The 27,904-nt window shown below is 47.2% G+C and overlaps 3 protein-coding genes across 9 annotated transcripts in view; 2 read left to right on the forward strand and 1 right to left on the reverse strand.

Moving 5' to 3' along the window:
• Positions 1–20,434, forward strand: part of Methig1 (methyltransferase hypoxia inducible domain containing 1) — a 31,236-nt gene extending 10,802 nt beyond the window's left edge. The window contains exons 2-4 of the mRNA NM_001024672.3: positions 1,263–1,359; positions 10,878–11,012; positions 19,726–20,434. Of these exons, the coding sequence (NP_001019843.1) occupies positions 1,263–1,359; positions 10,878–11,012; positions 19,726–19,790 (297 nt within the window). The 3' untranslated portion in view covers positions 19,791–20,434. The remainder of the gene's footprint in view (positions 1–1,262; positions 1,360–10,877; positions 11,013–19,725) is intronic.
• Positions 584–19,954, forward strand: Higd1c (HIG1 domain family, member 1C). Its single transcript, NM_001002900.1, has 4 exons — positions 584–628; positions 1,263–1,359; positions 10,878–11,012; positions 19,726–19,954. Exons 2-4 carry the CDS (start codon positions 1,269–1,271, stop codon positions 19,788–19,790), a joined length of 291 nt encoding a protein of 96 aa, NP_001002900.1. The 5' UTR covers positions 584–628; positions 1,263–1,268; the 3' UTR covers positions 19,791–19,954.
• Positions 20,435–23,896: 3,462 nt separating the features above from the next.
• Positions 23,897–27,904, reverse strand: part of Slc11a2 (solute carrier family 11 (proton-coupled divalent metal ion transporters), member 2) — a 36,312-nt gene continuing 32,304 nt past the window's right edge. For all 7 annotated transcript variants that reach the window (XM_011245487.3, XM_030248382.1, XM_006520579.4 and 4 more), the window contains exon 17: positions 23,897–25,160. In XM_011245487.3, coding sequence (XP_011243789.1) covers positions 25,083–25,160 — 78 coding nt within the window. In that variant the 3' untranslated portion in view covers positions 23,897–25,082. The remainder of the gene's footprint in view (positions 25,161–27,904) is intronic.

The raw sequence follows: 27,904 nt of genomic DNA on the forward strand, positions 1-27,904 counted from the left end.
TAAGCACCCTTTTGTTTATATGTACTTGTGTGGTTTCAGGTAACCCAGAGTCCGAATTGTGCAGCTTCTTATAGGCTGGGTTGGGCCTCGGCCTAAAATGACGCTTTCCCGTTCAATAATCTTGTGCCCTCATTTCCTTCAGTGTCCCGCAGGGATATCACAGCCACAGAGGACGCGAGAGACCCCTGAGCAGTCAGGCTTGCACAATTGCACTCTTTCCCAAGGTCTTTAGAAAAATGTATTATCTTCTAGCTGGGCAATGGTGGCACATGCCTTTCATCCCAGCACTGGGGAGGCAGAGGCAGGTGGATTTCTGATTTAAGGAGTGAGTGCAGGACAGCCAAGGCTACACAGTGAGACCCTGTCTCAACAACAAACAAACAAACAAAACATACTATCTTCCAAAGCTAACGTTGTGGCAAGGCACTGCTGTTAGCGGGTCTTCAGCAGGGGACGAGAAACCTCGACCAATACCAGATAGCCACACCCTAAGGGTTGTCTCTCAGCTTTCTTATGATCATCAATTAGCTGGAAATCGCAGGGGCAGTGACAGCCTTAAACCCGTGCAGATCAAAGACCAGGAGGAGACAGGCAGCAAGCACTGGGATACTGTTCCAGCACGTACAAGGTATGGTGCCTCTCACTGAGTTTGATTTTCTGAAAAATCTCATCCATACAATGCTACTGTGTTTAATACCATGTACTGTATGCATTAGGGCTGCATGGGCAAACCGGAGAGCCACCAAGGCTGTCGCAACTCAGCTGTCTTTGTGAGTTCTTTCAACCCATGCTGACAACCGCTCTTCATTGTCTGGTCTGGCCCGACGCACAGGGGGCTCAGTAGATATCTGAACCATTCAAAAGGCCCTGCACATCCTGCAGTCTTAGTCTCCCCTCACCTGTACACCAGACACTATTTATTTATTTATTTTTGCCTGCCTTGCTCTGTCATTGGAAGAGAGAGCCTGTGGTCTGTGTCTGGAGAGATATCCTAAGGTCCCAGGTGACTTCAAGTGTAAGACACTGGGAAAGGGTTTGGGTGGGAATCCAGGCGTGTTGCACTCAAGGACTCTCTGATGGACAGGTTTTCTCTCCACATATATTTTAACACTCCCCGTGCCATATGGGATTCTGTAGTGAAGGTGTGAGGGAAGGAGGGACAGCTGCCTGTTTCAGTTGGGCTGACACAGGGCGGGCAGTGCACGAGCAGACTGGTTCTTGGAATGATGGCAGCAACCACACAGACCTCCTGTTGTTGGCAGAGAGAAATGTCTTCAGATGAGTGGTCAGCAGCTGAGGATGAAGGCCAGCTGTCCCGACTCCTCCGGAAATCGAGAGACTCCCCCTTTGTCCCCGTGGGTAAGTACCCACCTTGACGGTTGCAGGAACAGCAGCATGGAAAAGAACTCAGCATCCCACCCCACGCCCAACCCCAGTTGCAGGGACTTCCTAGGTCAGACACTGGTGGTTGTCGCCAATCCTTTTATTCAGTTTTACACATTTCATCAGGGGCCACCTGACTTTTTAACGTCTAATTATTCTGGTGGTGGCAGTCACACACATTCCACAGCATGCATGTGGAGCTCAGGGGACAGCTCTTGAGAGTTGGTTTTCCTCTTCTTCTGCTATGTGGGTTCCTGGGATCGAACCTAGGTCATCAGGCTTGGCAGCAAGCACCTGTGGCTGCTGGGCCATATCACCATCCCTAAAGTCTATCTAAAATTACTTCACAGTCCCTCAAACAGAACCCACTTAATAGACTCGTTGGTTTCTGACTGAGGACTGGACCAGCAATTGAGCATCCTGAGAGTCAGCTAGAACCGTCTGTCTCTCTGCTCTGTGCACCACGTGTCTTGGTGTTCTAGATTTTCCTTCCATTGCTGTCAGGTGTGAAGGTAAACTTTTACTTCTTGGGGGCTGGGATGTAGCTCGGTTGGTAGAGTTAGCCTAGCACATGCAGAGCGGTGGGCTCAAGTCTCCACATGGAATAAACCAGTGTGGCAGATCACGTCTGTAAACCCAGCACCCAGGAAGGTCCGAGCCTCAAGGTTATCACTGTGCAGAGGCAGCTTGAGGCCAGCATGAGGAAGTCACACAAGATCCTGCCTCAAAGAGGGAAAGCACAGAAGAGAAACCAAGCCCCTTCATGCTATGTGAGCAGACCCCAGTAATGAGCAGATGAGCCGCCGTGTCTGTTACACATTAAGTTAGTGTTCCCGGAGCACCGGTGATTAATGCGAGAGATGAAAGTGTTCCCGTAAACTCAATTACTGGAGAAGCAGGAGGGTGCGCTGACTTTCATCTCCAAAGGGACAGAAGGAGTGTCTCAGTGAGCACAGACCTGGACTTGGCCAAGGAAAGAGACTCAGGTGTTTGTTAGAAAACAAATAAGGAAAAAAATTGTATGTATTCTTCAAGTTTTGTTTCTGCTTTTGTAATTTAAACAATACTTACAGGTCATTCTGCCACGGGACAGACTGTCTCACACAGATAATTTAGAAAATACTTTTATTGATGATCTGAAATCATTTCCATTATTACAAACAAGATTTATGGGTCGGGACTCAGACTGAATGTGCTTGTCTGGATCGCCCTAAGGCCCCAGGGCTCAATCCAGAGCACAGTCAGATGAATAAAAATAAATCTATGATTCTTAGTTTTTCTCTTTGAGACAGGGTGGTCTCTCCATGCTGCCATGGCTGACCTGGAACTCACTGTGTAGACCAGGCTGGCCGCAAACACAGGAATTTCTCTTTACGAGAGTTTTGTAGGTGTGCGGTGTCTTGTTCAGGACATTTAGGGTTCTTAAGTTTTTCCTAAGACAGGGCACCATCATGAAGGCTTTTGTGTCCTCTGCATTCTGTACTTGCTTATTTCCTTGGAATAGATTCCAGGAGTACAATTCCTAGTTCACAAAGCATGGGCAGTTTAAGATGATTATATATATATATTTAAAAATATATGTAGAAAGTTTAAAAAAAAACCTTATTTGTGTGCATATGTGAGTGTGTGTACACTTGTGTGTGACTGTGTGTGCATGTGTTCAGGTGCCAGGTGCAGGCGGCCAGGAGGGCTGTCAGAGGCCCTGCCCTGCGGCTGGGGTCTTGGCTGCCTAACCTGGGTTACAAAAACCATACAGGTTCTCTGGGAGAGCAGTGAGGACTCTTAACTGCAGAGCCACGTCTCTGCTTCACTTAAATCTTATTTATTATAAGTTTGTGTGTGTGTGTGTGTGTGTGTGAGAGAGAGAGAGAGAGAGAGAGAGAGAGAGAGATTTTGGAGGCGGCATGTATGGATGTCATAAAACAACTGAGTCAGCTGTTTTCTTCCACCTTTGCATGGGAGCCATGGGAGCCAGGAATTGGCCCTGGCTGCAGGCCCGCACATCAAGGCCTGGAACAGCACAGGCCATTATCCACCGAGCCATCTCACCAGCCCCGTCATCTTTCTTTGCCTGTACAACTTGCACATTAATCATCTCGCTCAGCTACATTTACTAGCAAGCCTATAAAACACGCTCAGAGCTGTGATAATTGCTCTGGATCTTTCTCCAGCTTGCAGAATAGACCAGGAAGGATACTGATATCACTGAGCCCTACAAACACCTGTCCCCACATTGTTTCTCATCCCATGTAAAGCTGCAGTCTTTAAACTGTGAACAAACACATAGAACCTGCAGTTTAAGGGGGGGGGTGGGAATCCATTTATAGGCATTATAAAGAAAATAAAGACTGTCAGTGGTGACACATGACTTTAATCCCAGAACTTGGGAGGCAGAGGCAGGTGGATTTCTGAGTTTGATGCCAGCCTGGTCTACAGAGTGAGTTCCTGGATAGCCAGGGCTACACAGAGAAACTCTTTCTCGAAAAAAAGAAAAAAAAACCTAAATAAATAAATAAATAATAAATACTTAGATATAAATGCATTTATATTAACAATACCAAAATGGTAATGAAATAATCAGATGACCTGAATGGATATGATACTTATTATGTACATTGATTAGTAATTGGCAATGTATATGTATGTAGATAGAGATAGAAATAGAGATAGAGATAGAGATAGATACATACATACACACACATATATATAAAACTTAATATAGTAAGGAGGTCTGCAGACATGCCTTTTTGGCTGCTGTCCTAGGTTCTTGCATCTACCCCCTGCAATCCCCTCAGCACTAGGTAGGAGAGAAATAAGGTTAGAGGAAAAAGGAGGCATTGATACTGCTAGATTACTTTCTACTGATCAGGGCATCGAGGTCCTTGGGGGCAGTGTTGATCATCATCACCAGGATATCTTCGATTTCTTCCTCTCATCCTAGCTCATGACCACTTGGAAAACCGCAGGAACAGAATCCAGAGGCAGAAGCAGCAGCGGGATCCGCAGCCTCCTTGGCTGTGCCCCTGCCTCTAGGAGTTCTGGCATTTATACCCTCTGAAAAGGTCCTAGAATTCCACATGTAAGCTCCCTGTGGCTGGGCGAAAATCACCCCCCTCCTAGTGCATGAGACAAATCATAGTCACCTGCTGTGAAGCAACTGCTTGCTCACACCTGGGATCAAAACAAAAACACATTCACATAATGTACATGGGTTTATAAAGAAACCCAACACTCTCACCACAGAGGTCAGTTCTCCCCAAATGGGTCCATAGAGTTAAGGTAATGCCGTTACAATCCCAACAAGGGTTTTGTGGATACGGTAAGCATGAGAACCTGAATTAGGCTCCCAGAACCCATATAAAAAGGCCAAGTTGTCGAGACACTCTCTTGGAATCCCAGCTCTGGGGAGGTGGAGCCAAGGCAGACCTGCAGGGTTCACTGGTCAGCCAGTCTGGCCTACTAGGTGAGTTCCAGGCCAGGGTGAACAGCACGTGAGGAGTGGCCCCTTAGGCTGTCCTCTGACCACTAAATGTGTGTGCCGAAGTGTGTGCATATTTGTACACTCATACACACATGGACACAAAAGACTGGATTATCCTAAGATATATGGAAGTTATGGAAGTCATGAATTAACTCTCCAACAGCTAACACAGTGTTTCGTTTCAGTACTCCAGACCAGTCTAGAGACCCGGCTCATGGTAGGCAAATGCTAACCCTGAGACTTGTTGTTGCCTTTTGAAGTAGTCTCTGTCTTGCTCAAGCTGACCTCTAACTCCTTGATCCCCTTGCTTCAACCTCCCAAGTGCTGGAAGACAGGCAAGTGCACAGTGTTCTGCTCTGGCTGTTTTTCCTGTTTAAGATAAGGTGGGAGGAGTCACTATGTCCCTTAGCTATGGTACTCCAGACTCTGTGGCTGCTGATGGAGGGACACGTCAATCTGGAAGACGATTGGAGAACCCCAAAGGAGGACAACACTGTTTTTAAAAAAAGATTTTTACTTACATATTTTTAGGTGTACTTTTAAATTTTATATGAATGGGCATTTCTGTGTGTATGAATGTATGTATATATGTATGTATGTGCACCATGTCTGTGGTGCCCTTGGAGGTCACAAAAGGGTATTAGGTCCTCTGGAACTGGAGTTACAGGGTTGAGCCATCATGTGGGTGCTGGGAACTGAACCCAAGTCCTCTGCAAGACCAGTGAGTGCTCGCAACCCTGGAGCCTTCTTTCCAGCTCCCCGCAGTTCCCAGTGCTGCTTTTTTTTTTTTTAAGAGTTCTATTTCTAATAACTTATATTGAGTCTGTTCTTTGTCAGGTTGTTCATAAATGTACAAAGTACATTCTGATGACTACACTCCTTCTGATCTTTTTCCATTCATTACCCTCTCTCTCCCACAATGTCCTCTTCCCACATTCATGACTGTTGCTGTAGTTTATAAAACAACATTTGCTATTGTTAAATTATTGAGTGTAGGTACGTTGATAGCACTGCATGTGTGGGAAGGTCAGACACAGGCCCCAAGAACTCATTCTCTGCTTCCATCTGAGCCCTGGTGATGCAACTCAGCTGTGGCTGTGTGTGTGTGTGTTCAGGTGTGTGTTACACGTGTAGGCACACACATGCAACAGCACGTGGGTAGTGGTCAGAGGGCTGCTTTAAGGAGTCAGGTCTCTCCTTCCACCATGTGTCTCTGAGGGTCTGAACTCAGGCTGGGCAGGTGCTGGTACCTGCTTAGCCGTCTCTTTACCTCCCTTATTTTGTTTTGAGAGCCACTGAATTCAGTCAGGATCATCTGTGTGACTGTGGGTTTGGAGCTATCCACTCGACTTTATGGGGTCCACAGTAGAACACCCACGAGCTCAACAGTCAAGTGCCTCCCATCCTCCTGTCACCGCAGTTCCCAGTCCTTGCCAGGCCACTGTCCACTTCAGCTTTCTCCATACTATGAATATGCTCTTGTGGTTTCTCCTTCTCCTTCTCCTTCTCCTTCTCCTTCTCCTTCTCCTTCTCCTTCTCCTTCTCCTTCTCCTTCTCCTTCTCCTTCTCCTTCTCCTTCTCCTTCTCCTCCTCCTCCTCCTCCTCCTCCTCCTCCTCCTCCTTCTCCTTCTTCTTTCTCCTTCTCCTCCTCCTCCTTCTTCTTTCTCCTCTTCTTTTTCTTTTGTATTTTTGCTTTGTTTCTCATTTAACTCTCACCCATCTAGAGTAAGAGAGAGAGGAGAAAGAGGAGAGAGGAGAGAGAGAGAGGAGAGAAAGAGAGAGAGAGAGAGAGAGAGAGAGAGAGAGAGAGAGAGAGAGAGAGAGAGAGAAGCATCCGGTGTGATATACAAATTCAAGGTAGCGCTCCAAACCAATAGCTTATACAATTGATAGCAAATAATTATTCCTCCACCTGTGACACATTTGTTTTGGTCTTTTTGGTCAGTTATGGGTTAAATTCTCCTAGTTTTAAAAAATCTCTTAAGGCCTGGAGTCTTTCCCATTTAGTTGAGTTCTCTGCTGTAAAGGTGCAGACACAGGTTATCAAAGCACACAACAGTCTCACACCCTTTGATACAGGGATAGAGAAAGAAGGGTTTGAGCTCGGGAACCTTTGGAGACTCAAAGCTCTTCTCAGAGCCACAGGCTTCCTGCTCACATATTCAGGTGATTTCAATTAATTCTAAAGTTTACACTGTCACTTTAAGGCAGGGACGTTTATATAGTCTTGGGTGGTCTGAAACTTGCAATCCCCCTGCCTCTGCTTCTCAAAGCTGGGATTACAGGCTTCTACCATGATACTCATCTCTGTTCCTTTCTTACAAGAACAACCTTTTTTTTTTTTTTAAGATTTATTTATTTCATGTGTGTGAGTACACTGTCTCTGTCTTCAGACACACCAGAAAAGGTCGTCAGATCCCATTAGAGATGTTTGAGAGCCACCATGTGGTTGCTGGGAGTTGAACTCAGGACCTCTAGAAGAGCAGTCAGTGCTCTTAACCGCTGAGCCATCTCTCCAGCCCCCCCCTTTTTTTTTTGTTTTTTTGTTTTTGTTTTTTTAAACAAGAACAATGGTTTTTATCCTTCTCTGATTTAGTCCTTAACCGGTGATGTGAGAAATAAAGCCAAAGCTATGTGTGCTAGGATGCTGTGCTGGGCCACTCAATAGCATGAGGCCTGACCAAGATGAGAGCCTTGAAGCATACACAGTCCAATACCTGGCTCAGGAAAACCACAAATGACAACTATCCCAACAGGCTCAGGTTTTCCTAGTCAAAGCCCAAACTAAAATGCTGAACCTGAAAATATCGTTATTTTTATTTAGTTTAAGTTAGTCTGGCTTAGGTTTTTGAGACAAGATTTCACATAGCCCAGGGTGCCCACGCAGCCTACACTAGCCTTGAACGCCTGGGCCTTCCTCCCACACTGGGAGCAGAGGCATGGTCTATCTCACCCAGCTTAAGGATCCCAATTAAAAGCTGCTCTCTCTGTTCATGTGGCCCAGCAGTGTAACAGTGCTGACCATGCAAGCCTGGCGTCCTGAGTTCAATCCCTGGAGCCCACATAAATAATGCCTACAATCTGAGTGGCCACAACGTGGCCGCGTCTGCCCACTTGTTCGAGTCTTTGTCTGCTTCCTTTCTGTCTTTCGGATCAGTCCTATCCCAAGTGATCAATGCTAAGAAAACACTTTGGATCAAGGACTTTACACGGTTAGCTTTGTGTGCCTGTAGAATTAGGGAGGCAGCAGAAGCCGCAACAGATCCTTGTATAGCAATTAAGGCTGTAATGCCTAGGGTGAGGTCAGCTATAAATCATTTAGGCCATAAAGGGAAATTAGTGGCTTGCTTTAGTACACACATAATAGGGACTTCACACAGAGTCTGTGAGAAATGGACACGTAGAATGACGTTAGGTGGCTAACATATAGTGAGAAAAAAATGTCAGGATGCATGGTGGAATTTATAGAATTAATCAAATGATGATCCTATAGGAAATGTTATATAAGACCCATATTAGCAATTCTTATATCCCCTGTGTCCCCTGGGTATAGATTGGCAAAAGGTGAAGTGACACAGAATTAAGAGTGTGCCAGGTGCACCAGGAACAGGTCCTCAGTATCTTCTTTTGATGTTTTGGTGTCTGACAGAGGTGGGGCCCGGGGATGCTGAACACTGGGGTGGGCAGGAGGACGTTGGAGAGGTGGAAGTCTCTGCCTCAGAGTCAGTGGGGGAAGCCTGGGACAATCAACTTGTCTGGCTTCCACAGGGTCCTGTGACAATATACAAAGAAAGCTTCCCCTGGAATGAATCATCCAGTCTTCTTTATTATCCAGACAGGGTTTCTCTGTGTAGCCCGGACTGTCCCGGAACTCACTCTGTTGACCAGACTGGCCTTGAACTTAGAAATCAGCCTACCTTTGTCTCCCCAGTGCTGGGGATTAAAGGACTGTGCCACCTCTGCCCACATAGGAGACCATTTTATCTTATTAAATGTTTAAAGTAAATTTTATTTTCAAAAATTTTTTGTTTTGTTTTTAAATATGTATTATGTGTATATTATATATATACAGTGTAATTGTCTTCAGACACACCAGAAGAGGGCATCAGATCCCATTACAGATGATGAGCCACCATGTGAGTGCTGGGAATTGAACTCAGGACCTTAACTGCTGAGCCATCTCTCCAGCCTGTATTACATATTTGAAAGCCTCCCTAGATCAGGCAGAGTCATAAATAAGATGAGAATAAGTATCCACATGTACGTGAACAGTGGCTAATTTTCCAAACAACAAGACATGTGAGATGCCTATCTGCATAAATCTAAAGGATGCAGGCCCAAGGCAGGGAGGGGTTAACCCCCATGGGGAGCATGAGTGGGGGCAGGGCACTTTACACCATTCCACAGGGTTGTAAGGGCAGCTTCCCAGAGTCCAGCAGTGATTTGATGATGTAATGCATGGCTCTGCTGAGCTGCCTCCATAGGAAAAGCAACAGATTTTGTCAAGGAATCAAATGTATGCTTACCTTCATGCACAGGACCGGGAACCAGGACGTTGTGACTCAGGAAGAAAGGCAATGTCTAGGTTGAGGTGTGACTTGTAACTCTGGAAGTGAGGCTAGAAAACAGTGGGACACAGATGGAGAGATGATCTCTGGCCTTGTGACTCTCACTGTTCTGGGGTCTGGAAGCTGATGGCTTCTGGAAATTTAACTCTCTCTTGCTATTCTGTGGCTAAAAGCTGCTCCTTTCTGGAGATTCATTCCTGCTGACAGCAGCAGGGGATTAAGAAAAGAAGTTAGTTGCTTGGGTCATTTTCTCTTTGACTTTCAGGGCCTTTCACTAATCAGGTGAGAGGCTCAGAGTTCGTTAACTCTTTGTGAGTCAGATTGAAAGGAAGAGAGTCAGGCACACAGAAGTAACACACTTAGCTCCATAAGTTCATTATAAGTTTAAAGCAATAATTTTCATGTCATAAGTTAGCACGGTTTTGTCAAGAGACAAGCCATCTGCCTTGTGTCTCATTACTTCGAAGTCTTGTATAGATAGACTAGCTCATCGTTTATTTTCTGTCCTTGCACCTACAATAAGTTGTCCATTCCCAGCTTCTGACGTTGAGTTACCAGAAAGAGGCCTCGTTCCTAGCCTAGAAGGAATGATTTCCTTGATTGTAAATGTGTTCCAAGCCTGCTTTCTTTTTCGAGTGCAATCAGCTCAGGACACATGAAGGTTTACAGAGCTCTATCTGCAGCTTTTATTCTATAGAGGACTTAAAATTACTTGTACTAATTTAGGAATTATGAAATCATCAGTTCGCCTACACAGCATTACTACATGAAAGTACATCTTCCTATTGATCCTGCAGGAGATCACTCAATAGGGTGGGCTGATGCCCAGAATCATTAGGCCATGCAACAGTGACAGGAAAGGCATCTCAGCATTGAGAAACAATCCTGGGCGGAAGTCTCTGAGGACCCTGCATCTCAGAGCTCACCCATCTCAGCCATGCAAATGGTGGACTATCTCCTGAAAACTTACTTGGTTAATATAGCCTTCCCTAGATGGCTTTTGACATATTGTAATGCAGATGTTCCAAAATCTAAAACACCCACAACCCTCACTTCTGACCCTAGTGTGATGGATGAAGGTCACTGATTCTACATCTTGTCTGTCTTCCTTTACACGCACGGCCTTTCATTTGGCTAAGGGGAATGCTCGCCTCTTGTTAATCTAATTCATGTCTGTTTTAAAATAGTCCATAAGCTTTGTTATGGATTTTTAACAAATGGGTTTCTTTTTAAAATACATAATTTATCTTTACTTTATGTTCCCTGGTGATTTACCTGCCTGTCTGTCTGTGTGAGGGCATCAGATCCCCTGGAACTGGAGGTACAGATAGGTATGGGCTGCCATCTGGGTGCTGAAAATAGAACCTTGGTCCTCCGGAAGAGCAGCTAGTGCTCTTAACTACTGGCCATCTCTCAAGCGCCCTAATTCATCTTTAAATTCACAGGCATGGCAGGCTTTGTGGCTGTGCTGTCCTACGGTCTTTACAAGCTAAATTCCAGAAGAGAGCAGAAGATGTCCCTTCATCTCATCCACGTGCGGGTTGCCGCCCAAGGATGTGTGGTGGGAGCCGTGACTCTAGGTAAGCTGCTGCCTCTTCTTAGGTCTGGCTGTCCTCCGTGGGTGTGTGGCCGTGTGCACGTGTGTGTGTGTGTGTGTGTGTTGTTTTACTTATTCTGTAAATTCTTGGCAGAAGATAAATATTGGATTGAAATGATATGAGATAAGGAGATTCCCTCGGGGGCTGGAGAGATGAGGCAGTTAAGGGCACTGCTTCTCTTGCAAAGGATTCAGCCCAGCACCAATTTGAAAGCTCACAACCATCTAATTCTGAGGGTTCAGGCGCCCTCTTCTGGTTTCTTTGGGTATCAGGCATACCTGCAGTGCAAGTTCACACATTCAGGAACTCATATACAGAAAATAAAAATGGACCTTTAAGAAAGCAAGCTGATATAGTTGAGGCCTCTCAATTTCTTACGATTTTCGCCTGATAAAATACAACAAAATTGCCAGACATAAAAGGGATGGTGGTCACCTTCTCAGGGCAGCTGTTCCCAACCTTCCCAACACTTTGACCCTTTAATACAATCCCTTGTGTTGTGGTGACCCCAAATATAAAATTAATAACTGCAACCTTGCTACTGCTTTGAGTTGCAAATATTTGATATGCAGGAAACATGATATGTGACCCCTGTGAAAGGGCCATTCAAAGGGTTCGAAACCCACAGGTTAAGAACCCCTGCTCTAGAGGAAGGTGCTGGCATGGCTCGGCTCTACACAGCTCCACTAACAGCAGTGGCTGTGCCCCTCAGCCTGTCTCACGAGCAGATGAGGAAGCTCCTTAGAGGCCAGAGACCTAAACAGCCTTTTTACTTTTGATCCAGCAATGAAGCTTTGCCCGGTGGCCGACATGCTTAGCAAGGAAAGATTAGTCTTGATTAGAAAGATTAGTTAGAAAGAAAAGATTAGTGGCTTAGTTAGGGTTTCTACTGCTGTGACGAAACACCATGACTGAAAGGTAAGTTGGGGAGGAAAGGGTTTGCTTGGCTAACACTTCCACACTCTAGCCCATCATTGAAAAAAGTCAGTGCAGGAGCTTAAACAGGGCAGGAACCTGGAGGCAGGAGCTGATGCAGAAGCCACGGAGGGGTATGTACTGGCTTGTTCCTCATGGCTTGCCTAGGGAATGGCACCACCCACAGTGGGCTGGACCCTTCCCCATCAATCACTGATTATGAGAATGCCCCACAGGTTTGCCTACCTGATCTCCTGGGGCATTTTCTCAATTGAGGTTTCCTCTTCTAGATGACTTTAGCTTGTGCCGAGTTGACATGAAACTTTCCAACAGAGACCATCTAGGTTTTGGTGGGCTCCCTGCATAGCCCTGGCTGGACTGGAGTTTAAGGTGATCTTCCTAATGCTGCCTCTCAGATGCTGGGATTACAGTTATGTCACTGTGCCTGGCCTGCACTTTTGAGGTTTGTTTGCTTGAGACAGAAAATCTCTAGGCAGTGTAGGCTGGCCTCAGAAATCACTACTGAAGTCCAGGCCAGACTCGATATAACAGTCCTCCTTAATTCTGAGACTGCAGGCAAGTGCCTGATAAGACAGGACAAGCAGGGACAATTCAGAACAATCAAACAGGAGCTAGAATACACGGGACAGACTAATTCCTACAGTGGTTCTGGTTGGCTGTTTCCCTAGGGGCCTTTATGAAGCTTATTGCATATATTGCTTATATTGCATATTGCTTATATTGCTTATATTGCATATTGCTTATATTGCATATTGCTTATATTGCATATTGCTTATATTGCATAGGTGGTACCGAACCCTTTCAAATCTTCCCCATTCAGGCTTCCTGGTACAGGGATTATGTGTGTGCTCCTTATCTTGCTCAACAGTTTATGCTTAAGTGACCAGATCAGTGTGAACTTTCTAACTTGACAATAGGAACTATCAGTTCAACTACACCAACGCTTCTGCAGGCAAGGCCATCTCAACCAACTAACTATAACTACGTTTCCAACTTAGCCTGGTAGAACTCCAAGGGGACCCTAATCTCACTGCTGGAGAAGCGTACCAAGATGGCTTCTGGGTGCAGTAAGTTTACACAGTACAGCACATTAAAAACGTTTACTCAGCCAGGCAGGGCCACACGCCTTTAATCCTAGCACCTGGGAGGCAGAGGCAGGTCGATCTCTGAGTTTGAGGCCAGCCTGGTCTACAGAGTGAGTTCCAGGACAGCCAGGGCTTCAAAGGCAAACCCCGTCTCAAAAAACCAAAACCAACAAAGAAAAGCAAACTAAACCAAAGGCACATTGGCTTGGCGTCATTATCCAGACCGGGGTCAGTCACAGCCCCGTTCCTGAGGAATTTTCCCATCAGTGAGTGGCTGGCCTTTCAGCAGCAAGGCCCCATTCACACAGAGTCTGTGCATCACAGTTCACTCAGACAGGGGCTCCTTTCTGGCTCTCCTCTCCTGCTAACTTTGTTCCCCGCAGCAATGAGGGCCCCTGCCACAGCTGAGGTGTTTCTCCTGGGAGAGAGCAGCTGGTCACTGGTGTCTGGAGCTTGATAAATTCCAGGGCCAGTTCCTGCTTTAGATTCCTGTCTTTCTGGGCCCCAAATCTCAAGTTACAATTGTTGAAGTTCCCGAAGTTACTATAGTACTATACTTCCAAGCCTGCCTCCTTTGTTACCAAACCATTCCTCCAAAACCACATGGCCAAAGATGTTATCACCCTCAAACCCAGCTTCAAGGACAACCACTTCCTTTTCCAGAGTTGCCCTGGCTACAATAGAGGCAGCACTTCCCAGCTGTGGCCAGCCACAGGCCTGACTTCCAAAGGTTTCTCATCCACCTTCATGGTCATCAAAAGACATCAAAGCAAAGCCCCTGTCCTTACCACTGCCTGGCCCGTCTTCAGGGCCTTAGTGTCTCTGACAAAATTAATTCTCACAGTTGAGCGGACATCTTGTCTTGTGAGCATCTTCTCCTGAGCACACGTAGGTTCAGCCACTCTCCCATCCACCTAGAGTGCCCATGTTCCTGGCTCCTTCCAGCTGCTCTCCAGCCCCAGAAGTGACAACCCAAAGCTTTAGAGCCTTTGCTGTTTGGTTCTCCAAAGGTTCACACTCTGGCTCCCCCTGTGGACTTTCAGGAAATGACAGGCACTTTGTTCCCTCAGGAAAAGCTAACCTGGTATCATATGGGGACATTTTTGTTTACCCTGTTGGGAGTGGGAGGCAACTCAATTATCGACATGGGGATGCTGCCAAACAGCCTGCAGCGTACAAGGCATCTGACATCAGGAGTAATCCAGCCTCAACTGGCAGCAGCCTTCAGACTGGGAGCCTGCCATGGAGGGAGGCAGGCAGCCAGAGGATGAGGGAGACAGAGAGACTTCAATCAGCCTCCCCCAGTATAGCCACTCCCTTTATCAGGGAGGAGGAAATGCCCACATCCAGGTAGGCCAGGCCACTTCAAGAGTCCTGATAGCGCTCTCTTTAGTCTGAGAAGGATGCGGTGAGCTGCCGGCCTCCCTGGAGACAACTAGTGGGACGCTTGATTGCTGTGTCTGGCAACTGTCCAAGCGGTGACACCATAGGCTAAGCCACAGATCTCAGGCTCTGGTCACCCAGTTCTGGTGGCCCTAGAACTGGAAGTCGGGGCAGCCCAGAAGGAAAAAAGGCTAGGCTTGAACTTGAAGCACACAGCAGGGAGCTCTGGCCTGGTGGCCTACTTCTTTCTTTACTTGCATTATCTCACATCCCAAGACCTCCTCCCAACATGTACATCACACACACACTCCATATGTGTGTATGTATGTGTATATATGCATATAAACACATGTATGTACATATATACATCTACACATAAACAAACATATTGTAATCATCTCTCTAGCTTTCCCCGAAAGAGACCTGCATCCATTTACCAGGAAACCAGAGAGAAGATAAACACATTTGTGGGGAGTTTTGAAATACCGGCCATAAGCCAGCAGATCCCTGCTCTGGCACAATTACAGTAAAGAGTGGCTCAAATTCAGAGCTGGCAAAGGTCAGTGTGTTTTTCGGAGGGTCTGCTGCACACACAGCCTACCCCAAGGATGATAGTCTCCAATACCGGAGCACGTCACTGGAATGTGTATCCTCGGTGGCTTTCGGTATTCTTTTAAAATGTATTATTATTATTGTGTGTGATGTGTGCATGGGTGTATGCACACTCGGCACATGTGTGGAAGTCAGGTGACTACCCAGTGGAGTGGTTCTCTCTGTCCACCGTTCACAGTTTCTGAGGATCACACGCAGATCGTCTGGCTTATGAACCGGATGTCCTCTCACCAGCACCTGTCACAACATCCACACTGGTCCCCAGGCCTGAAGGAAGGACCACGGTGATAGAGGGCCAAGTGGATACCATTCTGTTTGCTTCTACCAAAATGTTAAACCAGGCATTACAGTTCTAGAGGGACTGTTGAAAAGAAGTCCTGGGCTTTGGGGACACCGGCAATGTGTCCCAGTGCCCCCATACAGCTGTTTGGTAGAAGACAGAACATCTTGGAGCATGCAGCTGGACTTCTACAGAACTGAGCTATAGCCTTTGGCCACCCAATGACTAGGGAAAGAAAACAGGAGTCCAGTACAGTTCCCAAGCAGGCAAGATTGCTCAGTGGCTTTAGTTTGAGTCCTGAGACCCACTGTTCTCAGACCCCCGTGTTTGTCCTGTGGCACACACAGGAACAAACAAGAAACAAATGAGCCCCAAGTTCTTGTCTCTTACTCATACAGAGGATAGAGAGTCTAGGTCAAGAATGAGGGAGAGAGTGCTCATCATGCAAAACAGCCAGCACCAAGGAGTGCCCCAATGCCAGTCACTGACCGCAGCCAGCTCATTACCTCAGCCTGTTTTCAAGTGTCCACACACGTGTGTACTGCATGTGAAACATGTGGGTGCTTCCTACGCCCTCCCTAGTCCCCTTCTCTCCCTGCTTAGTCCCCTTTCTCCCTCTAGACAGCTTTACTTCAACTTTGTGTCCGTGTCCGTGTGTGTCCGTGTGTGTCCGTGTGTGTCCGTGTGTGTGTGTGTGTGTGTGTGGTTTTATACAAAAATCCCAAGAACCGGAAATGAGAGAAAACTCTTGTCTTTCTGAGATCGCCATAACCTGTTTAACGTGACCATCTCCAGCTTCCAAAAACAAAAGCTCATTCTTTTGGCTGTAAAAACCAACCAACCCCCACACCCTACTGTGTAAATACACCACATTTTCCTTCCCTGTTCACCTGTTGTCATAATGGTTTAATCTTACTATAAGAGCTAGCTCAGACTCCACCTGACCTGCTGTGCCGGGATACAATCTGAGGCTGACCCCAGCACCTGGAGCTGGTGTCTCAGATTCCCTGAGGTTAAGGGTGTGGTCCCCCACAGAACTGCTCTCAGCCTCTGATGCCAGCTGGATTCTCATTGGCATGAGCCTTCAGTGTGACCCAGGAGGGTCATCAGTAACAGATGCTGTTCTTTCTCCTGCAGTTACAAGCTTTCTATAAGCTCTTTGCCATTCCTGGGACAAAGACCAGAGCAATCCTCATGATACAATAACACATCAGGTCTATTTTCTACGATAGATAGGTCCTGTTATCTTATTGTATAGACTATACATTGTGGCTTACAGAGAAACAGGGCTGTCACTCTAGACTCAAACTGTTAACCTCACTGACAGAATTATACTGACAGAATTCCCCATTCAAATGTCTCCATGACTAGGGAGAAAGCCAGAATATAGGAAGTCCTGGGCTCCAACTGTAAGCCACTCAGCTGCAAGCCAGTTCAAGGCTGGCCTGGGCTATGTGAGACCTCGACAAACCCTTTGAATTACAGACTCCACATCCTATGTATAAGGAGGTCCTCAGGGATATTGTTAGAGAATACTGTTTCTTGAAAATGAAAACACTAGCCAGATGTGGTAGCTCACACCTGCAGTTCCAGCTGTTAGAGAATGATGAAGGATCTCAGGAGTCCAGGAGTTAGAGACCACGCAGGGCAAGAGAGCCGGAGCCTGTCTTACAAGTAAACAGGTTAAAATGAAAGAGAATGCTCTGCTAATATGTAGGCTATGTGTATTAAATTTATAGTTTAAAAATAAATGCACGTGCCTGTAATATTATCTGAGGCAGGAGGATACCACTTTGAGGTTACTCAGAGTCTGGGTTACCTATCAAATCTTGTCTCAAAAAGACACAGTTGTAGTCAACATATTTGTTTACACACAATTCAAAAGTTTGAAGAGGCAGTGTATTGGTTAGAGAGTCAAGGGGGTGACTTGGAGAGGCTGGGGGTGACTTGGAGAGGCAGGGGGTGACTTGGAGAGGCAGGGGGTGACTTGGAGAGGCTGGGGGTGACTTGGAGAGGCAGGGGGTGACTTGGAGAGGCTGGGGGTGACTTGGAGAGGCAGGGGGTGACTTGGAGAGGCAGGGGTTACTTGGGGAGGCAGGGGTGACTTGGGGAGGCAGGGGTGACTTGGAGAGACAGGGATGAGTTGGAGAGGTAGGGGGATGACTTGGGGAGGCAGGGGATGGGTTAGAGAATCAAGAGGATGACTTGGAGAGGCAGGGGTGACTTGGAGAGGCAGGGGTGACTTGGGGAGGCAGGGATGAGTTGGAGAGACAGGGATGAGTTGGAGAGGTAGGGGGATGACTTGGGGAGGCAGAGAGTGGGTTGGAGAGGCAGGGGATGGGTCAAAGAGGCAGGGGGGTGGCTTGATGTAACGTGCTTGCTATGCTGATGTGACTGAGATCAGATCCCGAGAACTCACATAAATCTGGGTGCGGTGTGCCTGTGGTGAGATGGGAGCTGGAGAGATATCCCAGGAGCTGGTCAGTAGGCTAGCCTGGTATATGCAGGATCTGACAACAGAGAGACCCCATCTCAAAGGGGAAGGGGAGAACCAACAGCTGAGGCTGGTCTACCTCCCCACAGGTGTGGGACAGCATGCTCAAACTCACACAGGAACACACAAACAAAACTTAAACAAAAAGCTTGCAGGGTGTGTGTGTGTGTGCGCGTGCGTGCGTGTGTGCGTGTGTGTGTGTGTGTGTGTGTGCGCGTGCGCGCGTGCGTGCGTGCATGTGTGTGTGTGTGTGTGTGTGCGCGTGCGTGCGTGCGTGTGTGCGTGCGTGTGTGTGTGTGTGCGCGTGCGCGTGCCACTTAGTGTATGGGGCTGTAACAGTACAGATATTGGCAGCAGACTATGAGCTCTCCTTAGAGATCTAACTGGATCACTAGAGAGGCAATGAGTGTCGGTGATCATACATTCAGGGAATGGACATTTAGATGGTTGGCAAGCGGCAAGGACGAACTATCTCTAACTCACTAAAAGAAATGAGTCCAGAATTCTCTCTGAACCTCACATTTTATTCACTTGTGTGTTGAGTCGGGGTCTCACTGCCCAGTGCTAGCCTCAGACCCCCTATGTAGCCAAGGATGGCTCTGAACTTTGGACTTTGCTGACTCTGCCATCTGAATGCTGAGATCACAAGTGTGTGCCACCACGCCTGGTTTGTGTGGTGCTGAGAACCAAACCAGGGCTTTGTGCGTGCTAGGCAGACACTCTACCAACTAAGCCACCTTTCCAGCTCCGAGAATGTCGTTTCAACACAGCGAGTCCCGCTAAAAAGAAAACATTTTGGCTTGAATGCTAGGCAGCATCAATTCTAGTTATTTTAGTATTTCACTCTAAAGCTTTTTGCAGCTTCTGCCTCAGTTTACTGCCCTGCGGTGCTACAAGAAGAATCCATGGAGCCTTTATCTTCTGTGCACAGAAAGACCACAGTGGGCAGTCTTGGGAGAAGTGAACGATCTAGACAACTAGGTACCCATGCCTTGACAAGGGAGAGAGGCCAGAGGGAAACTACATCTGATACTTGACTCTTCCTTTCGGAATTCATCGCCAAGAATTCTCGGAAGCTTCAACACAGCCCTCGGACTGCTGGCGTCATCTGCCTCATCTCAGAGCTAATTCACCTGCTGCTTCTAATCCCCAGAGCAGGGTTCCATCAGTCATGCATATTCCCTGGGGTGCTGAGCACAGGCAGGTGCTGAATTCGTGACTGGCTAACTAAGATACTTGTGTTTGACCAAACTTGCCTAGCTTTTCCCAAGATTGGTTCTGTTGTTGAGGCAAGATTTCATGCAGCTCAGACTGGCCTCCGCCCACAGTGTAGCCAAACACCGGGATGAACTTTCGATCCCCCTGCCTCTGCGCACCGACTGCTACCACTGCTGCCATGTGTCACCGACTTCAGCCAACATGAGTTCAGCCGGCCCTGGTGGCACACACTTTTAATCCCAGCACTTGGAAGGCAGAGGCAGGCAGACCTCTATAGTTCAAAGCCAGCCTGGTCTATGTGGTGAGTTCTAGGACATTCAGGGCTACACAGAGAAACACTTGACTCAAGAAAACAAACAAAACAAAAACTTTAATTTGGGGATGGTGTTATGACAGCTTAAGTTCAAAGTATTATTGTCTTTTAAATTTATGTTTTTTTTTACAGAATTTGTGTTTTTATGAGTTTGGGTTTGTGTGTGCACATGTGCATATGCCTGCGTCGATGCTGATCCAAAATACTTAAGTGTTATTTGATTCTGCAGCCGCTGGGTGAGCGGAGCCTTGCTTACTGAGTTTTGTTTGTCCTTTTCTTTTGCAATAGTGTGCTCGTTTTGGAAAAGTGTGTGGGAAAATGTCAGTGTTTGCTTCTCACGGACACTACTGATTGTGGGTGACTTTCTTCTCCAGGTGTTCTCTACTCTATGTATAAGGACTATATCAGACCTCGGTTCTTCAATGTACCCAAAAAGTAAAGCCAGAAGCTGGAAGCAAGGACGGCCGGCTCCTTCAGTGCTAGCATCAGAAAAAGGAATTCTCATTGTGTTCTGAATCATGCTACAACGTGTAACTCACACAGAATCCTCATAGAATCTGTATCTCACGATGCTAAGCGGTTGCTCTCTAAATCCTCTCGGTTAGCTGAAAATTACCCTGCTGCTGTCTTTTTCTGACTTAGGCCCCCTGGAGTTCCAGACTTTGTGCACACAGGCAGCAGCGGTTCCTGCACCAACAGGCTCTGACAGACTTCTAAACAGGTTCTTAGCAAAAATGTGGCCCCCTTCCTTCACTCAGCAAGCAGTGCAGACCAAGTGTGTTTTCTTAGAAAAGGGATCCAGAGGAGGCAAGGTGGCTCAGGAATGAAGATGCTTGCTGCCAAGCCTGGCCTCAGTGCGCACCTTGGAACCCAAATAGTGGAAGAAGAGAATGAAGCCGAGGTTATCCTCTGAGCCCCACACGTGTGTGCATCCACACAAGCAAGCAAATGGCTGTAGAAAGGGGGTGGGACTGGCTCTTGCAGAGCACCATGGCAGCTCACAACCCCTGCCCAGAGTATGTATACAGTGTGCATGCCTACATGTGGGTAAATACTCACACACACCCAAATAAATAAATCTTCAGAAAAGAGAAGGAAAATGGCTTTTCAAAACAGTAGGGCATGATGCCGGCCTAAAACTCTAGGATCCGGAGGCAGGACGGTCACAAGTTCCAGGCTAGTCTGGGGTATACTGTGAAACCCTTTGTGAGTGGTGGGGCAGGATCTTACTGTGCAGCAGTGTCTGTGTTCAAAACTGCAATCCCTCTGCCTCACCTCTTCTGCATGGAAGACACCTCTCCCAAAGCCTACTTTGTAATGTTACTGAGTGAAGGGAAAGAATGTATCTGTTACTTACACAGCACTGCCAACTGTGGATCTAGCAATAGCCGCAACCCATGCAAACTTGCAAACTTGGATGATGTCCCCTTGTACCAAGGAAAAGATGTGCGATGATGCTCTTGCGTTCCCCTGGGCTGGGTAAAGTGGGGGGGGGGGGAATCCACTGCAGGAGGCTGCTAAGTAGGGTCCCTCTACACAGACACTCCTTAACACTTGACTCTGTAAAATACTTCAGTGGCCTAATGCCGTGTCCCAAACATGGTATCTTCATTGGCTACCACACCGCCAGCCTGCATGTTCTCCACCTGTCCTTCACAGTATGGTGGGCACACAGTCATGTAGCGGGAACTCACTACTAATTATTTAGCTGCATTGCCGCTGACTCCGGCCTACACGGCCAGAGCATCCTTTCTTAATTAAACGGCACAGTGTTTAATCCCAGGGAACAGTGAACACGAATAGTTTTCTCTATATTCACTGACTATGCTTATGCTTGCAGGCTGTAACATGTCCTCAAAATGTTCTTGTGTGGGAGGCCTGGTCCCAGCGTGCAAGCTTGAGTCAGGGGAGTCTCTGAAGAGGTAGGGTCTAGGGAGAGATGGTCAGGTCAAGGGGAGGGACTGGCCATTCTTATGGAACTATGTTTTCATGAGGGCAAGCTGTTATCAAAGACAGCCCCTCTAGGGAACTAAGGTTTTAGGTCAGCTGTTGGGGAGGTTGGGGAGGGGGGAGACTATGAATGAATGAATGAATGAGTGAATGAATGAACAAATGATCTCTTGGTCCCCTGGTATGTTCTCTTCCTCTTGCTACTGCCTCACTTGGTACCATCCACCATGGGGCAAGAGTCCCTCAGTAGAAGTGCTAGCTAGCCCCATGTCTTTGAACTATACTGTGAGCTAAATACACTTCTTTTCTGATAAAGTACCCTGTTCTTGGGTATTTTAAGAAACAGATTAATACTGCTCTATAATGCCACTATATACAGAAGCCCAGACTTGTTACCATATAGTAGAAAATTATGATTGTTACTGGTTCATTGTTTTGGGTATTTTGCGTGCGCTCATGCAAGAAGCTACCAGAGGGCACTGGATTCCCTGGGTCTGGAGTCACTGATGTGAGTTGCCCCGAGGGTGCTGGGAGTGGCCAGTGCTCTTACCCACTGAGTAACCTCTCTAGTCCCTTGTGCCCTAAGACCAAGATCTTGGCATGTGGCCCAAACTGGCCTTGATTTTGAGATCCTCCTGGCTCAGCCTCCAATCGTCTGAATAACAAAGATCGCCATGCCCAAGCTGAATGTTTTGTTAAAGTTATACTTTTAACGACTTGTGCATGTATGTACGGGTGTACAGGAGCCGCAGCATGCGTAGAGATCAGACATTTTGTGAGTTGCTTTTCTCCACCCTGGGGTTCTCTGGGATGGAACTCAGGTCATTAGGCCTGGTGGCAGGTGAATTTAATTACCTCCTGAGCTATCTTGCCAGCACCATTAACATTTTTTGACTTCTTTTTTGCTTTTTTTTTTAATGTGTATGTTCTGTCTGCATGTATGTTTGTGTACCACATGCATGTCTGGTGCCTGAAGAGTTCAGAAGAAGCATCAAATCGCAGGATTTTTAACTGGACACAAAGCCAAGGGTGAGCCTGGTCTTTCTGATCCTCTTAGCTCTCTCTCCAGTGTTGGAACGCTGGCGCGCACCACAGGCCTCATTACCACCACCACCCCCTTTTTTTTCTTCAGTGTTGGGTTGAATCAAGGGTTTCATGAATGCTAGCCAAAGTTCATACTTGTTCTTAATGGCATAAAGCTTAACCAAGGCTCACTCTTTAGACGTCAATCTTTCAATGGATTTGGTATGTATTATACTTTCTGCTGACAAGAAGCTGTGAGGCCTCGGGGAGATGATACCTGTGAATGTGTGGCATCTTATCTCTGTTCCTACCTGCACCCAGAGGAAGCGCAGAGAGGAGCTACAGAAAGCCTTGAGAGTTCTTGACCTCTCTCATCTGCCTCACCTTTGTATGAATCGCAAAACAGGATGCTTCTGTCTTCAGTCTTTCTTCTCCCACATAATCTCCCAGGGAAAGAAGTACTGAGAAACAGAAGTGGAGGGTCGGGTGGGTGTACAAGAAATGGGTTCATCTGGGACTGTGACGGGTCTTCACCAAACCGAAACACAGGGACTTCGGTAACCGAAGCTCAGCCCAGCTGCTGCTGCTTCTGTCTGTTAAGGTCAGAACTGTGACCTAGGCTACAAGGCTGTTCTAAGTCTTCAGTGGCCTTGTGGCCAAGCAGAACTGAGCACACTTTCAACCCCAGCTCTTGGGGGCTAGGCAGGAGGATCTCTAAGTCTGAGGCTAGCCTGGTCTACATAACAAGTTCTAGGTAAGCCCTGGGCTGGAGAGATGGCTCAGCAGTCCAGAGCACCGACTGTTCTTCCAAAGGTCCTGATTCAATTCCCAGCAACCACATTACAACCATCTGTAATGAGAGCTGATGCCCTCTTCTGGCGTGTCTGAATATACTCATATAAATTAAATAAAATCTTTAAAAAATAAAATTAAAAAAAAATTTTTAAAGGCCCCAAGGTGGACGTGAAGAAGCTGTAAAGGGTGAATTTAGCAAATGCCCTCGCAAGCTGGGAGGTGGTGGCTCCCACCCTTAAATCCAGCACTCAAGGCAGAGGCAGGTGGATCTGAGTCTAAGGTTGGTCTGGTCTACAGAGTGAGTTCCAGGACGGCCAGGGCTACACAGAGAAACCCTGTCCTAGAAAACCAAACCAAACAAAACAAAAAGAGTAATGTCTGATCTCTCTGTTTCTACATTTAATGCTGAAAGATGAATGTGACATTTAAAGTCACACATAGCCTATGGGGTTTACAGACTCAGAGCCTAGAGAGCAAAAAAGTAAAGAAGAATATGAAGGCCCTGTGCCCGATAAGCCGTGTGCCCCTGGGGCACACATGGCAATGACAGTGGGCAGCTATGATTCAGTTCTAGCCTGCTGTATTGTCTACTGTACTGCCAGGTAGGAACGCAGGTCAAGTGCTGTAACTGATTAACTGATTCCCTAAGAAGACAGTTAGAGTATGAGTGTGTGCGTTTGTGTGTTCAGGAGTGCCTGTGTGTGTGTGTGTGTGTGTGTGTGTGTGTGGTGGGCAAGCAAAGAGCTCTACAAATGAGTCGCACCCCTAGACAAAAGCTTTTAGCTATTAAGCATGAACTTTATTATAACAAGGATGATTATTTCTGGTTGGGATTAAAGCAAAAACCAAAAAGCTTCACTACCTGCACACGCGCGTTTGGAGTGTCGGTGCTTAAAGTGAAACTGATGGTCTGTGTTCCCATCGAGTGCGAGCCTCAGACCTCTGCTAACACACACCTTAAAATGCTTAAATTCCTCAGGACACTCAGCGGTACACATACGGGCGGCCCTTAGAGACAGGGTGAGGACAGTGTGTGGAGTGTCAGCGCGTAGAGTGGGAAGAAAGGGCAGGTGGACAGACACCAACGGAACAACAGCCACAGACACACTTGATGTAGAGACAAAGGGGGAAAGTTGGTAAAGTACCTGCTGTCCAGGAAGACCTGAGTTTGGGTCCCCAGCACTGTGTAAAATCTGGGCGTAGCAGCTGATCTGGGACCACAGTGTTGGGGCGCGAGGCCAGGAGGATCCTTGAACTTACTGGCTGGCTAGCTCAGTCACACACTGAACTCCATGTTCAGAGAGAGACTGGAGACACCTGATGCCAACCCGTGGCCCCCACAAGCAGAAGCAGGCAGGCACTCGCGCACGCACACACACACACACACACACACACACACACACACACACACACACACACACTGTGGTAGAGACTGGAGACACCTGATGCCAACCCGTGGCCCCCACAAGCAGAAGCAGGCAGGCACGCGCGCGCGCACACACACACACACACACACACACACACACACTGTGGTAAAGCAGCGCTTCAAGAGTTATTTTGGGGAAGTTCATCGTCAGAAAGGTCCCTTTCTCATTTGTTACCCAAATAGAACAAAGACCTAACTCACCTGAAAGGCATTTGTAAAAATCTATCAAGTTTTATAACCTTAAAATCTTACCCAAACTGGCACGTTTGGGTTCACATAAATACATATCGATACACTTTAAACCCCAGAAGTGCAGACACAAGCCTGAGGGACTGCACAGCTGCCACAGGCCCACTGCCTCCGAAGGGTCTCTGACCCATACGCAACTGTCAGCTTTTACCCTGAGTCCGTGAGGAGAACTTCTCCTTTGTTCAAAAACCTTTGAACAAGCTCACCTCCGAACTAAGGGATTTGCTAACAGGCACTTGGCCCGAAAGGGCTTAGAGAAAGTGTTCTTAAGGTCTCCTGGGCTGTTAGTCATCTGGACACCACTGAGTCAGCATCCACGGTGTTCAGAAGATAGAGTTCAGGCTGAGCGGTCAGTCCCAGGCGGTACTGAGGGAGGACAAAAGCACAGGGAGACAGTTAGTGTCACTAGCAAGGAATTACACTGTGGACGTACACATTATTTTGGCCTCTTTGCTCAGTACAATTGAATTTTATTTCAGAATAGAAAATGGTGTTATGTGAGGTTCTTATTTAAGATCATGGACACTTTTTAGATTTTTATTTTAGGTACATCAGTGTATGTAGTGTGCACACGTCTGCTGCCCACAGGGGTCAGAGGGAGGCACTGGATCCCCTGGGATTGGACCTAGAGAGGGCGTGTGGAGGTCAGCCACACAGCAGCCAAGCAACCCTGAGGTAGAGAGAGCACTCTAGAGAAAGGCTGCAGCCTGGAGTGCCAGAGAAAGCGTGCTTAGAACACAGGCAGGGGGTGAAAACCTTCAGTGTGTGTGCTTCGTGGCTGCCTGAGATGGAGCTGAGTTAAGGATGATGCTAAATGCATTCTGACTGTCTCATGACGAGAGTGAAGCTAGGTTGGGACTTTAGGATAGATAATATGACCACAGTGTACTGGAAATCAGATTTCAAATGATCTAAACCCTGAGTCCAGTAATTCAGGTCCTATTATCCTTTGACACTTGAGAAAAGCCCTTTCCTGAGTAGTTAGGGGAACGAAAAGTGTGCAGAAGCAGCAGCGACCTGCAAGTCCCAGTGTCTGCCAGGCTGAGAAGCAGTGACCTGTGGGTCCCAGTGTCTGCAGGCTGTATCAGGAACCACAACTGTCTTCACGCCCTATAACTTTCTGGTTCTTAAAAGCAGGACTCGTGACAGTCAAGCTGGCCTCAAAGGTATCACGTAGCTGTCTTGATTTATCCCAGCCCCCACCTCCCAGGTGCTGGGATTATAGATATTTATAACCATGCCCCACCCTCAGCAGTTTTAAAAAGATATTTCCAGTTCCCTTCCCTGTGAATCTAATGCAGATAGATGGTTTGCAGGGATCTGTGAAAAACATACTGGTTTTGTTTGTTTGTTGTTTTTTAAGTTAGGGTCTCACTAAGCAACCCTGGCTATCCTGGAACTTGTTATATAAGTCTAGCAGGCCTCGAGCTCAGAGATTTGCCCACCTCTGCCTCCCAAGTACTGGGACTAAAGGTGTGCTCTGCCATTCTTAACTGTCCAGCAATACACTTTGCAACAATGACTAGCTTTCATGTCAGTTATGGTATTAATGGTACTGTCGCCCTTGGCACCAACAGTCCGTGTGTTAATGTGAAGTGCAAACTATAGATCTGTATTAAGGGACTAGAGCCATATACTGTATCGGAAAAGACACTGGAGTGGGGGGGTTGGGGTTCAGGACCCAGTGTTAGTCCTCCCAATGTGTCCTTTAAGTTTTATATTCAGAACTGAGGATCAAACCTAGGGCTAGGCAAGTGCTCTAGCACTGAACTAACCCCGATCCCTTGTTTAGGGTCTCATTCTGGAGTTCTGGCTGGTCTGGAACTTGCAGTGATCCCTCACAAGTGCTAGGATTACAGTTATGCACCACCACACAAACTGTGTCTACTTTCCGAACCTCGTCTTGTGTGCAGAATGGACGTGAGTTCCATCTGGAGATGCCAGGCACGCTGTGATTATAACTCACCAAGTCGTCTGCAAGTTTATCCCGAGCACGTTACACATGGCCTGCGTCATCACAGGAATGCTGTGACGAAGACGCACAGGCCGCATGGTGCCCTGGATGAAAACATTCCAAGCCAGTGTGCTAGAGACACTGACATTCAACTTGCAGGTCTGACATCCAGATCTGAGGAACTAATACACACTACCAGACTCATGGGTAAGTCACGGAAACCGGTCCCAAGTGAGCAGAGCACGTGGACTTCCTCGGTCCATGGCATTTAGAGCATTATTTCTTAGGTAACCTGGAGAATTCTGTTGCCTAGTTCCGAGACATTGAGAGATGCAGCTAGGTATAGATTAACACTCTTGTGGTGCACGGAGGTGATAAACAAGTGTATCTATTACTGTAATTAGCTACAGAGAGCCCTCTCTGTCGTTTAAGCCTGACACGAGCACCCAGAATTACTGCCAAGTGCTAGGACAGGTCTTCCTGTGCAGCCCACTGTGACCTTGACCTGGCTGTGCAGCTCTGGCTGGCCTTCTGTCTGCCATCTTCTTGCCACGCCTCTCAAGTGCTGAGGTTACAAGTGTGTGTCACTGCACCTGATTAAAACGTTTTGATGTCTTGGTGCTCCTGAGAAAGCTTGGGAGTCTCACTACAGCTTAAGGGGCGTGTTGTATATTACACAAGATGGCTTGGAGTCTCACTGTGTTTGAAGGGCATGTTGTATTATATTATACAAGATGGTCTGGAGTCTCAACACTGGCTTAAACTACTCAGCTTCTACTAACAATGTGACTCAGATAAGCTTTCAGGGTGTTCAGTCTCCTCTTACTACAGAGGGTGAATACCTTGTTGCAAGCTGGTGGTGACTGAGCACGCCTTTAATCCCAGTACCTGAGAGGGAGAGGTAGGAGGAACTTTGAGTTTGGGACCAGCCTAGTCTACAGAGTGAGTTCCAGGATAACCAAGACTACACAGAGAAACCTTATCTTGAAAAACCAGAGAAGGGGACAGGGGGAGAGAGAAAGAGGAGAGGAGAAGCAGGAGTTATGTAAGTAGCTGTGAACCCCTGATATAGAACTTGGGGCCTCTGGAAGAACGTTAAGCGCTCTTTACTGCGCCATCTCTGCAGCCCACTGTCTCAAGGACTTTCAACAGCTCT

This window comes from Mus musculus, chromosome 15, assembly GCF_000001635.26.
Source record: "Mus musculus strain C57BL/6J chromosome 15, GRCm38.p6 C57BL/6J".
Lineage (NCBI taxonomy): Eukaryota > Metazoa > Chordata > Mammalia > Rodentia > Muridae > Mus > Mus musculus.